Genomic DNA, 15,846 nt, shown 5'->3' with positions numbered 1-15,846 from the left:
AGATCCCTCTTACCTTACTTATAAGCCAGTGTTTCTCAACCTCGGTAACTTTAAGAGGGGTGGACTTCGACTCCCAGGATTCCCCAGCCAGCCATGGGGCGTCTGGGACTCGAAGTCCACGCCTCTTAAAGGTACCGAGGTTGAGAAACACCTATAAGAAGCAATGCATTAAACCAGAAGAGACAACGCAACTGGTAGGAAGACTGTACAGTTTAATGGATGGTCTAAGCAATAAAGGGACCGGAAAAAGGAGGCTCAGCTCAAAATGCACAACCTGTCTCAGAGACAGAACCCTTGCGTGAAAAATCCAGTCCCAAGCCCTCCATAGTTACACAATGACTTTGTTCTTCCACTCCTTTTTTCAAGCTTCGCACAACTGACAGCCGACTCCACTTTGCTGACACTAAGGCACATACTCTCACACATCCTGAGCGGGTGATGGCAGACTTATTTATGAACAGCCTACGAACACTAACAATTTTTGGTAGAGTAGCAAGTTCTGTTCCTTCCCAACATTTTCTTTTTGATACACGGATGGGAGGACAAAGAACGCTGCACCACATTGCCCTGACCGAACAGAGAAAGCTCCCCCCATTTTTTGGTCCCTCTTCTTTGTGAAACCCCTTTGCAAACTCAGGGGGGGCAGCCTCGTCCATCGCTGCAGACCCGCCTCCTTTGAATTTCTTGCTTCCATGCCTGCACAGAAGGGGAAAGGCACTGGTCCATCAAGCCTAACTTGGGAGCATAAGAAGCAGCAAAGAAAAACATTCATAGAGCTTAGCCTAAAAAATCGTATGTCTAAGCGAGATGATCTGCTCTCCTCCTATGGAAATTAAACAAAAGAAAACAAAAAGCGGACGTGCCTTATTGAAATGTTTGCGGATTGGGGAAGAATCTGCCCAGTGCAATTATCTCCTTTTCTCCTGGCAAGCAAAGCGGATTTGTATGGGCGTGTCTCTGTTTCTCCACACACGTGCACACACACACAGACACACACCCATCCCTGCCTTATTGGGGTCATTCCAGGAGGCCAACGGATAAGATCGCCACACCTTAAGAGAATTTGTGAAACCCCTTTGCAAACTCCAAGCAAGGGGAGCACCAGCAGAAGTCCAAGTCCTACAGATGAGGAGTCGGTTGGCCTGGGACGGCCTTGCCACTTTTCCGTTCTTCCCACAGTGTCACGCCACTGCAGGAACATATTTTCTTGGGGTTCTGGAAGAGGCCGGCTGAGCGAGCAATGATTCCACAGGCCACTCTGCAAAAACCAGGGAGAGACAGGTCAGGTCTCTTTTTTACAAAAGGAAGCTTTATCCAGACAGCCTGTTTAGTATTTGTTTTTCTGCACTAGAGGTGGTTTCCACACCAGCAAAGCCTCAGAAACCACCACAAGCAGAATAAAGCAGCAACCAGAGAGAGAGAACCCAAAACTAATGTCAGACTAAGTCTCAAACAGACTTCCTATGTCCCTGTTCCAGTGTCTTGGCACAAAGTACGTACAATATTCACTTCAAAAGTAGAACGAAAGAGCAAATACGAAATCAGGTGGGCCAAGATTTGCAAGACTGAGGGGTTTAGAGAGAAGCATTTTGAACTGAGATGGGAAGTGACTTATATTTTCCTATGAAAAGCAAGCAGTAGCCAAGCTCGGCAATTCCAAAGGCAGGAATCGGTGCTGCAAGATAGGGTAAGAATGTGTAAGAAATGGAGCATCATTCTGGACTATCCCAGATTGAATCTCTTCCACCCCCAATATTTCCCAGTCAAAAACAGATCAGGTGGCAAGTGATGGGGAACACCATCTGCTACCAGTCAGAATAGACAGTCTGGGGCTAGATACACAAACAGCATCTCCTAATCTATGGCATCTTCCTAGTTCTTCACAGACATCTAGGCAACGTTTTGGCCCCTCAAAAAGGGCCAACCCGGGTTCCTCACCTCTCACCCGAATTTCCAGAGACTTTTGACAGTGGGTGACTCCCGTGGCCCAAGTCATCCTCCCCTTCGTCTATCACCAAGGAGCGACCGATGATATCATCCACCTAAGGAGAGCAGGAAGATAGTGCCATGAATGGAACCAAACCTGCTCCACAACAGTCAAACCGATTGGCAGATGGTGATACTGGCCAGGGAGGCATCTATGCCTCAGCAGTTGTCCGTTATAACACAAACAATATCTCCGTTAGCATTGCCGTTGTCCCAGGAGAAGCTGTCAGAAAGACAAAATGGATGAACAGGGTCCTCTCAAAAGCAGCAGCAAAACTGAGAAGGTTTATGCAATATGGAGCCTGTGGACTCCAAACGTTTCATTTATTGCTGCATTAGAATCATTTCATACCTTTCATCCAGGACCTCAAGGTGACAGATATGCCATTCCCTACTATTTTCCTCCCACCACAGTAATCCAGGGAAGTAGGTTGGGCTGAGAGAGGGGGACTGACCCAAATTCCCCCAGGCAGCTTCCATGGTTCCTACCAAATAGTACTTTTACTTTAAAAGAAAGGGAAAGTTACAGAATGAATAGCTAGAGCAGTGTTTTTCAACCGTGGCAACTTTAAGAGGAGTGGACTTCAACTTCCAGAATTCCCCAGCCAGCCATGCTGGCTGGGGAATTCTGGGAGTTGAAGTCCACATATCTTAAAGTTGCTAAGGTTGAGAAACACTGAGCTAGAGGGTCCCATATTATCTATCTTCAATTAAATCTGAGCAAAGTATATTCAAATGTAGTTTTTCTCCCAGTTCACCATTTGCTCCCTTTGTTGATGGACACCAGAGCGGATGCTGCTTGCCTAAGACAAGTTACAGATCCCCTCCAAGCTAGGTAGCAGAACTGACATCCGACAAGCAACTCAGAAGAATCTGGCAGGAGGGCAGGAGAAGCTCTGATGCAGACCGCAGGAGCTACTAGCATGGGAGGATAATGATAATTAATAATAATAATTTATTAAAGTTGTATGCCACCCAGTTCTCAACGATTCTGGGTGGCTCACCACAATCAAACCAAGAAATTACAATCAAATCAATAAAAGATAAAAGATGGCAGGTGTGATGAAGCAAGGGGTCTCCCTCTCCCCCACCAAAGGCCTGGGTGAAGATCCAGGTCTTCACGACCCTTCTGAACAAAAGCAGAGTGGAGCCATCTGGATCTCAGGGGAATCTCATTCCTGAGGGTAGATGCTGTTCCAGAGAATGCATGGTTCCAGATTGGGCAAGGGGGGAAAAATAACCAGCTGATGCAAGCCCATCCTACATGATCTGTTGCCCCAGTGAGCTCTTGAATCAACCCATCTCTTGGATCACTTCTTTGCTCCAGAGAGACTCACCTTCAGCTGACGGTCTTCCATCCGGAAGGAGGCTCTTCCATCAGCAGTGACCAAGATGTTCCCAAGATCGCCTGCATGCTGAAACATACGGAGCACACTGAGGTGCAGAAAACTCTTTCATCCTGCTCAGGATGGAAGCTGGAGCTGGTGATAATCCTCCACCCCCGACAGGATCAACCACTTCAAGTCAGGCATCATGAACAACTCAACGTACATTGTATTGTAACAATGCAGAAGTGGTTTGTCCTTCCTGTTATGGGATGTTCTTTTCACCTCCCGGTCTACCCTGTGCCTGGGAAGTTTAGTGGCTGCTGTTGGAGTACTAACCAAGGTGACTCTGCTTCAGTTTTCAATATCTTCCAAGATCCTCATTCCCACTTATTATCATTCAGAAACCACAAAGGGATACTTTAACACAGTGTTTCTCAACCTTGGCAACTTGAAGATGTGTGGACTTCAACTCCCAGAACTCCCCAGCCACCCATGCTGGCTGGGGAATCCTGGGAGTTGAAGTCCACACATCTTAAAGTTGCCAAGGTTGAGAAACACTGCTTTAACAGCTCAAGCTAAAATGTTATAGGATTAGCTAGTGGAAACTGATTGTTAATTATAACAATCAATTTTAATTATGATACTCCCCCAGGCTCCACCTCCCGTCAAGCCTTTCAAGTTTCATTGGAGTCTTTGGGTAATGATGGCCCCATTTCCCCACTGGTGGCCTTCTTGCCTTTTAGTTTTTCTGGGAGAAGAATCTTTTTCCATATAAGACTCATATGTTCTCTTCCTGTTATCATTCTACGTTCATTCTCATTTCTTTCACTTCTTTCCTTTCTTCCACGTCCAATTTTCCTCCCAACATCTACGCTATCCATACCAAACAATAATCTGACCTACATTCAGAACCTCTCATCAACCTTAAGATTCTCTCAATCTTTCATTGCCAACAATAAAACAGATCTTGCTCTTCAATTTACATCTTACTTTGCCTTGTTAGGATTATGGATGCGCAGGCTTAAACCACACGTTCAAAAGAAACCAATCATTTTTCCAAGAGATACTCACCCAATAGTAACCATTCTCATTCATTCTTGGGTCTCTGAGTGGTCCAATCACTTTTGTGTTTGCTTTCACATTCCCACCCATCCATTCACTTCATATAACAGATTTCCCCCCACTCCAAGATCACGTTCATTCAGAACGATGCATAATTTTTCCCAAATTTATCCCAAAACCTCCATTCCTACCATACATTCACGTGTAACATCTACAACCATCTCCAACCTGTGATGTCCTATTTTCAAACACAGCAGCTATCTAGATAATAGCCATGCATACTTTTCAACACACATTTTAGCCACTTTCATTCATAATTAAAGTTACATCTTCACTTCCTTGAAGGTATTTATCCCTCCACTGGATCAGGGCATCTTGCTGAAAGCCTCCTACATCCTTTCCTTTTCTCTTATTTTCACAGACATCCAACGTATTTTTCCTTCATTCATTCCATGCATTAATTCATCCTCTTTACCATTTACTCCTCTTACATTAAAGTCACAATTTTCCTTATAACTCGCTCCTCGTCAAAAAGGCGCATAGATATTGACCTCCATTACCCATTACTATGATGGTCAACTGAGGCTTTCACATAATGCTTTTCAGTAAGGCAGAGAAGGTGCTGACCAAGATACCAGCTTCAGTCACAGCCATGTCACATGCAGCATTACCTGTGAAGCACCCCGGGCCCATTTTGGCCAGGATGCCACAAGCTTTATCCCAGGCATGCTCATGCCATTCTATGCAATCTGGAATCTCTAATCTGCAAACCACGCGAACCAACATACTGTTGCATCCCACCATTTTGGAAATCCATGCAATCTACTGACACGTAATCAAGGTGCAAGCTGTTGCTCTGAGAGAAGCAAAGGTGGAGAGGCCACAACTCACCCTATGCTGATCCTGGGGACCTCCATGGCATTCCCCATTGGGATTGAAATGGTCCCCACAACTGTTTGGAATGAAATCAAAGTGGAAGTTTTGGTAGTCAAGAAAACAAAGACCTCTCCAACTTTTCAAGCCCCTCTACCTGAAAAAAATACATCTTCTGGAGCCTCTCACCTGTCAAAAGATCTTGAGATGTCTCCAAATTCATGAACATGTATCCCGTGCAGTCCTGGCTGAAGGCCATCAACAGTGCCATCCACAAGGCATTTTTCTGGGGAGACTTGCAGGAACCTCACCACGCCTTGGATCAATCCACGGCCTGTCACCATGGCCACGGCCGCACTGCCAAGCAATCCTTTGAAGAAAAGGGAGGTCACAGAATGGGGAAGAGAGACTTTTCTAGTAGAAAATAATTATCACCATTTATGAGGATACAGGAATAGTTACAGCAGAGTTTAGATTCTTTTGAAAGACACAGGCACGGAAGACAGCGCACGGACTGATGTGAGCTATCTTTGAAGGCTGTGTACATGACTGGAATCCAAGACAGGGTGCTATAGTGGAGCAATAATGGCATTCGCCTTCTTATCCAGCCTTGTAAACTTCCCGGTTGCATTTGGATGACACAGCAGATCTCTTCTGAAGTTTTTATGAACAGAACCCATAACTTCCAGATGGATGATCATCTTTCCAACCACTTGCCTTTTGTTGGGACAATTCTTTAAATCCATCAGAAAATTCCAACTTTCCCCCAGCAGACCACAGTCCCTTGGGGGAGAAGAGCTCATGTATCTTAGATCTGTTTAAAAGTTTGCTGGAGATTTATTGCAGGAAAAGGAAGTGGAAGATGGGCTGGGATTTACCTGGAACGCTACTTCCCATTCCTTTCAGCACGGCCTTGCGCCCTGTGCTTTCTAAAAGGTTCTGGACCTCCTCAGTGCCAAGACTTGTCTCCACCAGCACAGTCTGTGAATCCAGCTGGATGTCAACTATGCGGAGGCCTGGAGGGAAACAGAGACAGAAACATGTAGGGAATGCAGGTATGCTAGAATTGTTTCCTGAGTTATTCCATTAACTGGCTTCCTCCAACCGCTCATCACTTCTCCTTGTAAATGTTTCCTCCCATGTGGACCCATACATTAACCCCATTTACCCTCACGATGCCTTAATCTATGTCTCTCCACCATGAGAGGACCATTCGGCCAGGATTCAGAACAGGGTTTCTCCCCCCAACAAAAATGGTTTGATTAGTGCTTTCCCTGATGGATTTTCAAGGAGATGGCCCAGTTTTTATTTATTGATTAACCTGCATTGGACTTTGAAGAAGCAGGATAGAAAGGGCATTGAACACTTTTGAACTTTGGTGTTGGAGAAGACATGTGAGAATACCATGGACAAGAAGAAAACAAACAAATGGATCATCAAACAAATCAACTCTGAGCTCTCACTGGAGGCTCAAACTATCATACTTCGGACACATTATGCCAAGACGTAGATCTCTGGAAAAGTCTATATAATGCTGAGAAAAGTCAAAAGAAAGAGAAGAAGAGGATAACCAGCAGCAAGATGTATTCCAACATTTCCTCAGCTAGAAAACAGCTTCAGACTAAAGAGATGGAGAAGATCAGAAGCAACAAGGAAAGGAACTTCCGGGGGAAGATGGCGGATTGAAGACAGCTCCATCTTCAGTAGATTGGTTCCTATAATCCTCTCTGGATTAGAAGAGAGAGATGTGAGATTGCCCAAGCTGTTTCTCCACAGTTTCCCCTCACGAAGAGGCTGCAAGACGGCAGTTTCTGGAGGTGGGGAATTGGGAGATGGGGGAATTTTCCATAATTGTTCTAGCCACAAAACTGACACCTCCCACCAAGCCCTTATATCCTGGAAAATATATCTGGCCATTATCTCAGCCAGCTTTTTTTAACCTCTTGCCTTCTAGCGAGGTTGGACTATACCAGTGTTTCTCAACCTTGGCAACTTGAAGATGTGTGGACTGCAACTCCCAGAATTCCCCAGCCAGCATGGCTGGCTGGGGAATTCTGGGAGTTGCAATCCACACATCTTCAAGTTGCCAAGGTTGAGAACACTGGACTATACTATCCCACACCAGGCTGGAAGATAAAAGGAGCTGTAATCTAATGTATCTGGAGAGAAGCAGGCTAGCAAAGGCAGACCCACCTTTTCATTCCAGGTATTTTAAAAACGAATATTCCATCTTTCTTATGATGTAATGTACCGTGATTAACAAAGAAAATAGTATTCCAGCAACCAGAACAAGGCTTCCAGCACTGAATGGAATTAGGCTTTTTTTCCAAACTGCTGCTCTGTACTGTATGGGCTGAGTATTCCAGGAGTCCTTCCTACTCAGAGCTGGATGGAAAACTGAGCTGACTTCTGAACACACTCTTTGGGCATCCATGGAATTTCCAAACTAGGTGAAATGAAGTAGTGAGGAAATAAACTACCGAGGTGGTGGGGAGAGAGAAGGAACTGCCCTTTAAAAAAATATTGATCATTCTGATGCTGATCTCACCTGGCACTTTTTGCAATGTCTCCTGAACAGTCTCCATACAATTTTGACAAGTCATCTGGACAGCAAACTCCAGCTACAATAAGAAGAGGAAGCAACATCTGAGTCAAAACTGTTGGTGAAAAATACAAAAGTCCTTGGATGGGCTAGCCTGACATACAGAATCACACTAACCAAACACATCTCAACTTAGCGGTTGTGTAAACACAGTGTCATATTAATTTATGATTTAGTATGCCTTAAAAGACCTGAAAATCTGGTTAACCAAGTAAGCATGACTCATTAAAAGCTGGTTGCACAACCACAGCCCTATAAGTTTTCATATAGTATTAGTAACCATTTTAGTTATTGTTTAGTTTATTACGTACTTATAACTAAGTGCAGTACAGAGAATAAAATGACAAATGAAAACATCATACAATAAATCATAACACAAAATAAGGAACATTTAAACTACATCCCATCCCCAGAAGGACTGCACCCTCTCTCCTAGGCTTCCAGCAAGCTCTGAAAACTTGCCTTTGCTCCCAGGCCTGGGGTTCACATATTATTGTTTGTCTAGGGCCTATTTTGTTTGATTTAAGTTACTGATAACATTCTTTTAGCCTTGGTTTGAGGTTTTATCTGTTTTTACGGCTTTTTCAGTTTCGTACACTGCCCAGAGTCCATTGGGGGGATTAATACATTCAACTACATAAATAAAAGGTCCCATAATATATCATAACAGCCTCTACCCTAACCCTAACCCTTTTAAAAGGTCCAGTAATAATTTATTTATTTTTTAACCCAAAGGCGCCTTCTGCCATGGACTGCTCCACAGCCTTTGTGCCTCCCTAACCTTCATTTCCTTAACCTTAGCCATGAAAGTCAGCCCAACCCGCCTCACAGAGTTGTTATGGGGAAAATAGGAAGCAGGAATATTACGTATGTTCGCTGCCTTGAGTGATATATAAAAAAGGCAGGATAAAAATAGAATAGTTGTTATTATTATAATTCTTATTATTTCCAAGAACAATAAAAGCACCAAGTGCAAATCCTCCATCTTGTTCCCTGCCAAGCCTTCTCAACCGGGACCAAACCGAGCTGAGTTTTACCAACTCGGACTGAGCAAAATATATAAAAGGCTGGATCAAAATTTAATCTATCATTATCATCATCTAGCCCAGTGTTTTTCAAACTTGGCAGCTTTAAGACGTGTGGACTTCAACTCCCAGAATTCCCCAGCCAGCATGGCTGGCTGGGGAATTCTGGGAGTTGAAGTCCACACGTCTTAAAGCTGCCAAGTTTGAAAAACACTGATCTAGCCCCAATATTCTGATCTAAAATGAGGCTCTGCAGAGTACCGGGAGGGGCAGAGCCCTTCTCGAGGATCTCTACACTGGAGGTGCTGCGGGCCGAATTTAGGGCCCGCTGGGTCCAAAGCAGGTGCTTCCCTTCTGAGCCATTCTTTTGCCTCCCCGTATTTCTTCCTCCAAAGACCTAAGCGCGCATCCCCGGAGAGGGTGCCGTTTCCAAGAACGGCGCAGCAGGTAGTTCAACCGGTGCGGCTGCACGCCCTTGCCCCTTCGAGAAAAGTTTGATCTAAAGGACGACGCCCTCAATCTCTTCGAACATGCGCAAAGCGGGGGGAAAGGGAAATAATAGGCAGCGCTTGACTCCCCCCCACCCGGGGGTTTCCCACCGTGCAGCAGAGGCCTCCGCCCCCTCTCGGAGCTCCGTCCATCCCGGCGTAGGGGAAAAAAAAAATGGCCCACCCGGACCACTTTGAAGGGCACACACAACTACTCCATCCCGGAAGGCGAGGACTTACCTGCCGCTCTAGCCCTCCTGCCGCTGGGAGACGGTCATGCGCAGTCGACGCCGTCGAAGTCCCTCCTCCTACGCGAGCGCGGCCCGGAACTGGAGCCGGCAGCCTAGCGCTCCGCCCGGACCTCGATCGGCGCCGCACCGCGCGGTTGCCATGGCGACTCTGAAAGCCGCTTTCGGGTCGGGCGGCGGCGGCTCCTCGGTTCCCCGCCATGGCCTCGAGCGCGTCGCCTCCCGAGCGCCCACTGTACGCCCTCGAGGACACGCGAATGATGGCTCAGCAGCTGCACGAGCAGTACCAGCGCATCATGACGCCGCTGTCCCTCTTCCCCACCAGTTACACCAAAGTGAAGCCCTCGTCGTCCCACTTGGCGCTCAGCCCGCCCAGCCAGGAGGAGGTGCCTGTGCCCATCTCCCTTTCTGCCCTCCTGCAGCTGGTGCGGGCCCGGCTGCAGCCGGGGCCTCAGGAGGCACGCGCCCACCCTCAGCACCTGCGGGCCTTCCGAGACATCATCCTGACTGAGGTCAAGCACGCCTTCAAGGACCTCCAGCGTCTGTTGCACGACCCGGCCTTCAGCGCCGACACGAACCGGGAGCTCTACCAGCACCTGCTGACCTACATCGGCCTGGTGAGCAAGCACCTCTTCCGGCACTATGTGGGCCTCATGGAGTGCTGCCGGCTACGGGGCATCTTCACCGACTGTGCCAACCTCATTCGCTTCTCTGCCCAGCTCTCCCTGGACTGCTCCAAATTTCTCAACGTGGCAGATGTCCGGCAGCGCCTGGTATGGGAGATGAAGAAGCTGACGGACCACCAGCTGGATTCGCTTGCAAAATCCTCTAGCCCCTTTGGCCCGATGACCACCCGTGCCCTGGGCTCCCGCCTGGGTATCACCATCTGCTACTTCATCAGGCATATCCGACCCCACGTGCTAACGGAGAAAGAAAAGATCGCCCAGGATGTGAAGGAGCTCGAGGAGTTACCCTTGTTGGACATGAGTAAAATAAAAAAGTTAAACCTACCAACCCCAAGGAAGGTTAACTTCCTGGAGCAAATGAGCTGTGCTGCTGTCACAACCCCTTGTTTCTACAGTGCCTCCGGTGTCAGGTCAAGGTCTCAGCAGTTTAGACCAAGTACTGTCTTTCTTAGGAGCCAGTCACTGCCCAATATGAGAGTAGGGAAGCTTTTAGCCGACGAACTAGGTATCCATTTAACCCCTCGCCGTATCACCCCTGATCTGCTTTGTTGCTACACTGAATCCCCTGAAGATGTTGAATTCAGGGGTCCTGAAGCCCTGGCTGAAGACCTTCAGAGGCTGGTTCAGGGCTCCATCTTGGAGAATAGTCAGTGGAAAGGAGAGCAGGATAATGATCTAGATCTCCCTCCCCTCATCAAAGCTTTGACGTGGAGCAAAGCAAATGAGACTCGCCAGCTGCAGCTCCAGAGAATGCTTCAGTCCCTGCAACAGGAGGAGCGTTTTGAGATGAAGCGGAGAAACACCATAATTGCTGCCCCAGCCTCTCATCCACAGGCAACAACAGTAAATGTCAAAGTCCATGATGGGATGGTGGTAAAGGCAGCTGATCTGCAGGTGTCTGAAAGACACTATTCAGAAACTGTGACTATGGACAGATCTTTACCAATTTACAACCATCTCCTGGGTGAGATAAGTCCTGCTACCATGAAGTCACTGGATGCAAATCTTTACACTGGAGAAGACGTCAAGGAGATATACAAGGAACTGATGAACACTATTCCTAAGGACCACTTGAAGTTTGACCAAGGGCCCTTGATAGAGTTACCTGCTGCTACGCTAGATCGTCATTCCTGCTTTGCTTCCTCAACGCTGACTAAGAAAAAAAATGAGCAGATAATTAATACAGAGCTCAGTAAAATTCTCCCAGCTGGGCCATTCATTCCAGAGGAAGTTGTAGACTCACCACAAACCGCAAGTCTACCAAGGAAGAAGTTAGCTTCAAAACAATATGCCTCTTGGCTCAAATGGTGGAAAGCCACATTTAGCACTGATGAATACTTGAAATACATCAGTAACAGTGATTCTGACTATTTACCAGTAATATTTCATTTGTACAACCCTAAAGAGGACAACGAGGATGTGATGGAGAAAGATGTTCAGTCTATGTTAAATGAAGCTGAAGTAAAGAAACAAAAAGGGAAGAGAAAAGAGCTAAAAGCTGCCGAGCTTCAATCTCAAAAAGAACAATTTCACACCGGATTTTGGAATACTACTAATGTCAGGTTGGAAGGACCGGAAGCTTTGCTTACTTGTGACCATAAGCTTGAAGATCTCAGTGTCCTACAGAGGAGACTGGAAAGGCTGTGGACAGTTCTTCATTTCTCTGAACGGGAAAGGCTGGATATGGCCATCAAGTACAGTTCCAACCAGTATTACTTCTTGCTTCCAGACATGCTGAATTCTTGGGAAATAGCTGCACAGCTGATCCAAGACAGGGAGCTCCTGCTGGCTGAAATAGAAGAGTTTGAGCAAACTGCTTCAGATCCTAACCGCTTATTCAGCAAGGAGCAAGGTTCATTTGCCACCAGAATACAAGAGTCAAAAATCAGAAGCCACTTGAGTTTCGAGTTGGACCAGTACAATCTAGAGCTCCATATTATCCTGAAACACATCAAAGATGCCTTCAATGATACAGTGACTTTCAAGGGTCGCCCGTACCTCGATAAAATGGAGCGAGACATAGTGGAGATGCTTTATTGGCTGCAGCAAGAGCGTCGGGCCATAGTTTTGAAGAGAGCAGTCCAGAAAGGGAGCCAGAGAAGACTTTCCCCTCTTCCTTAGATTGGCATCACTGTCCAGTGAATGTTTGGTGCTTCAGAAGCACACAGAGACCCCTTTTGTGCCCCTGCATCAGATTCCTCCATCTGCTATTTCCCTCCCCCCACCCCAAGTTTCTAAGGCAGAGAAAAATGGAGGTGGTGTCAGCTGTCTGTTAAGATCCCTTTTCTTCTGTTATGGAAAAGCCAAAGGAGATTTTTCAGAAGGGATGAGCCGGAGGTCTGCAGGAAGACAGAACGTGGTTGGAGGCAAATAGCAATATCCTGCCAAACACACGGCCTCACAAAGAGTAGCAAAACTGCAGTTGGGAGTTTGTGAGGTTTGCCTTACTTGCAAATATAACCTGCTGAAGGATTTGCAATTGCTGAGAAATTTCTCTTTAATTGAAAAATAGGTTTCTGGTCCTCATGGCTTTAAAGCAGTAGCAGCAATTTTAAATGGTACCAACCTCTAGGGCAGATATGGCTTACACACCCATGTTGGGCCGGTCTGGTCTCATATCCTTGTTTTCTTTTTTCATTAACATCGTCCTATCTCCTTTCTCTGCTGCCAGTAGGATACTGGCTGCTACTGTTAAGCAGTGCCTTGTCGGATCGTCCAGAATTTAATTGCTGACCACCAATCAGTCCTGGAAAAGCTCCAAAGCACGATTCCTTTCCTCAGCATAGTGCACAAAAATGTCCCATAATGCACGCACCAAACCCTGCTGCCCACTTCTCCAGCACCAGATGATCTTGCAAAGGCCGCATCCAGCAGCATACGTGTCCCCAACACAGCCTTTCTCCTCCCATTCACACCAAGGTAAGGACAAACTGTTGGGCGCAACTTGCACTGGCATCCTAGGGGAATGAAGGGACAATGATAGGCTCATATTCGTAAATGCAGGAGGACTCACTAAGGAGTAGGCATTGAAAAATAAGGGGAAGGTCTGAAGGGGAGGAAGAGTAATACTTCCGCCCTGGGCTCTTCAACTTGAATGTTTAAAAAAAACAGCTGGCTTTTGCAGAACACCACTTCAGACAACAAGAAAAGGGTTTGGAACAGAAACCAGCTCTCCCCCTGCAAAACAGCTGCCAGTTGTTGGACTGGAGAAAACTGCCTTGCACTGAGTCAGACACCAAGTGCTGATGGGCGTTGCGTTCCAAGGTGTCAACCAGCATCTTTTCACGTTGTATTCTGCAGGTGCAGAGGATCAAACCTGTGATTTTTGTATGAAACCATAGGCTCCGATATGAAGCTGCACCCTTCCTGCCATGCTGCACTGTGGCTCTGTTCACACAACATGTTTAGCTTGATTGCTTACCTCACCCATTTTCTGTGTCACATTGAGTCAGAAATTAACCAAACAAACTGGGCTCACACAAAAAGCCATGCTACAAAAAAATAATAATCCTCCAACAGCAGGTTAAAATAAAAAATAATAAATATTTGCATGTTGTATGAATACAGTTGCCAGGTCCTTTAAATGACTTGGCTGCCCATGTGGCGTGAACCAGGGAAACAATGGTTTGGTTTACATATCAGTCATCTATGATTTAGTGAATGGATGGAAAGCTGTTAAGGCCGACACTCCCAGAAGCAACTCACATAATGTACACAGAATGCAATGGGTTTGCCCTATACGCTGAACCAAGTCAGTTCAAGACGTAGCTGCCTTTGCATATGCTAAGTGTGGTCAGTGGTAACCTTGGTTAGTTTCTGGCTTGTTGGCCAAACTCAGTTCATTTCGTTGGGTACAGTGTGTTGCGTGAACCCAGAAAGCAGGTTAATTCACTTTGTTGAGAATCTGAAGTAAGTGTAGGCACCCTGGCCAGCCATAAAGTAAATCTTCAAGGGGCTCAACAGATTCTCTTTATTTCAGAGACTCAGCCGCATGTATTACTACTTTCTCATGTTTACCACACCATTAGTTTGCAGGATATTTTACGGAACCTGTGTCTCAATGGATTTAGAGTCTAGAATTGGACAAGGAAAGCAATAGAAAAGATGGATACAGGAGTAAACAGACGCAATATGCAGAGTCCTTTGCTGTTATCTGGGATTATTTATTCACTTGAAACCTGATATGGAATGAAGCTGATCTGAATCATTTCCAAGGATTCTAGGGTGGTTATTTTTAAGGACTTATGAATAAATGGCTGCTTTCTGCCACTTCTGTCTTGTAGAGATGTGGTGTAGCTCACCTTACCCTAGAGTGGGCATGCAGTCAGGTTCCCAATGGTCTGAAGGACAACTAAAGCTGGAAAAAATGTATAATGTCTGATTCTAGATATTTCTCCCTCTCCACATTCTCAGAGGCATTGCACTTGCTTACTGATCAGAGATTTGGTTTAATTGGCAGTTGGTTGCTTTCTCTGGTCATAAAAAAGGCAACTGTCTGGGAGATGGGGTGTACCCATCACGGTAGAAGCGGCAGACTGGATGCTAACACCAATCTTGTTCCAAGAATTCAGATTCACATCCCTTTTTTGTACTTGAGGGTCTCGTGAATGTGGCCCCCATTCCTCTTCCTCCGCTAACACTATCATGCTTTCATTCCCAAACTTACGTGAATTGTTTTATGTGGTGGTTGGGAACTGAAGTAGCCAGGAGGCTTCACCCAGCAGAGTTGTTGCCAAAGCTACTGTACAGTGTTTTATTGGGTGAAGGACAGGATCCACTGAGAATCAACCATCAGGAATATTTACTGCACAAGCCCCTTGGAGGCACTGGGCAGTGGGAATGATGTTTTTGCCCACTGGCCATTCCAGGGTTATACATGATACCATTGTGATAGCCTGTCATCATGTTGACCAGTGTGTGTGGGATATTTTTGGACTGGGAGCAGCAAAATCAAAATGCCTTACACTACAAGACTATTGTTCTCCCATCCATGAGTTCTGATTCCTTCATAGTGCCTCCCACGTGCATTTATTCTTTTAAGAATAAAGGGGGCGGAAATAAATTTGCTGCTCCTCCACCCCACAGAAGTGGAACTCTCATGGCCTTCAGGAAGGGTGTGAAATCCTGGCTATGCCAGGCCTGGGGGCTGGATGGGGGTTCCCATCAGTGGAAGTGGCTTGTGGGGTAATTGACCTCCCCCCCCGGTCATCTTGAACATTTTTTAGTATTTATGTATAGGGTTGTTTTTAATAGTCTGATTTTAATTAATTAATTTTAACTATTTATATGGTATCATTTTTTAATGGTTCTTGGGTCTTTGGTTTTATTGTGAGCTGCCCAGAGTCACCCATTGGGGGAGATGGGCAGCATAAAAATTTAATAAAATAATAAAAGAAACTAAGGTAAACAAAACTGCAAAACACCCTGGGGAAGTTTCTTGAAAGATTAAAACTAGCTTAACGGAGCCTTTTTGTTAAGAGGGGACTCAGAGCAACTACCCCAGATATGGAAGGAGCTTATAGAAAGAATAGCTAAAATGATTAGATGG

At 46.0% G+C, this 15,846-nt stretch overlaps 2 protein-coding genes across 3 annotated transcripts; one reads left to right on the top strand and one right to left on the bottom strand.

Moving 5' to 3' along the window:
• Window positions 1–301: 301 nt before the first annotated feature.
• Window positions 302–9,602, bottom strand: CCS (copper chaperone for superoxide dismutase). 2 transcript variants are annotated; one of them, XM_007431279.3, is made up of 8 exons: window positions 9,476–9,602; window positions 7,798–7,870; window positions 6,128–6,265; window positions 5,439–5,619; window positions 5,268–5,328; window positions 3,324–3,401; window positions 1,939–2,042; window positions 302–1,258 (listed from the first exon to the last, which is right to left on the bottom strand). In XM_007431279.3, exons 1-8 carry the CDS (start codon window positions 9,515–9,517, stop codon window positions 1,120–1,122), a joined length of 816 nt encoding a protein of 271 aa, XP_007431341.2. In that variant the 5' UTR covers window positions 9,518–9,602; the 3' UTR covers window positions 302–1,119. The 2 variants fall into 2 exon arrangements, with proteins under 2 accessions (XP_007431341.2, XP_025024356.2); XM_025168588.2 differs by lacking the exon at window positions 9,476–9,602 and adding an exon at window positions 9,138–9,244.
• Window positions 9,603–9,641: 39 nt separating this feature from the next.
• CCDC87 (coiled-coil domain containing 87) lies at window positions 9,642–15,705 on the top strand. Its single transcript, XM_025168586.2, has one exon. The coding sequence runs from the start codon at window positions 9,813–9,815 to the stop codon at window positions 12,417–12,419; it is 2,607 nt and encodes an 868-aa protein (XP_025024354.1). The 5' UTR covers window positions 9,642–9,812; the 3' UTR covers window positions 12,420–15,705.
• Window positions 15,706–15,846: the final 141 nt, after the last annotated feature.

This window comes from Python bivittatus, unplaced genomic scaffold, assembly GCF_059951505.1.
Source record: "Python bivittatus isolate LINGU-HERP-01145 unplaced genomic scaffold, Pbiv_v1 ctg000180_np1212, whole genome shotgun sequence".
NCBI lineage: Eukaryota > Metazoa > Chordata > Lepidosauria > Squamata > Pythonidae > Python > Python bivittatus.
Note: the sequence above shows the minus strand (reverse complement) of the source record. Positions and strands in the feature narration are given on the sequence as shown.

What these genes read in the sequence shown, in the direction of transcription:
- CCS (XM_007431279.3), bottom strand. Translation starts at nt 9,517, where the DNA reads ATGGACGGAGCTCCGAGAGGGGGCGGAGGCCTCTGCTGCACG. An exon ending in GACATTGCAAAAAGTGCCAG is followed by an intron (nt 6,266 to 7,797) that starts GTGAGATCAGCA and finishes GTTTCCCTCCAG; the next exon opens with GCCTCCGCATAGTTGACATC. An exon ending in GTCCCCAGGATCAGCATAGG is followed by an intron (nt 3,402 to 5,267) that starts GTGAGTTGTGGC and finishes CGTATGTTTCAG; the next exon opens with CATGCAGGCGATCTTGGGAA.
- CCDC87 (XM_025168586.2), top strand. Translation starts at nt 9,813, where the DNA reads ATGGCCTCGAGCGCGTCGCCTCCCGAGCGCCCACTGTACGCCCTCGAG.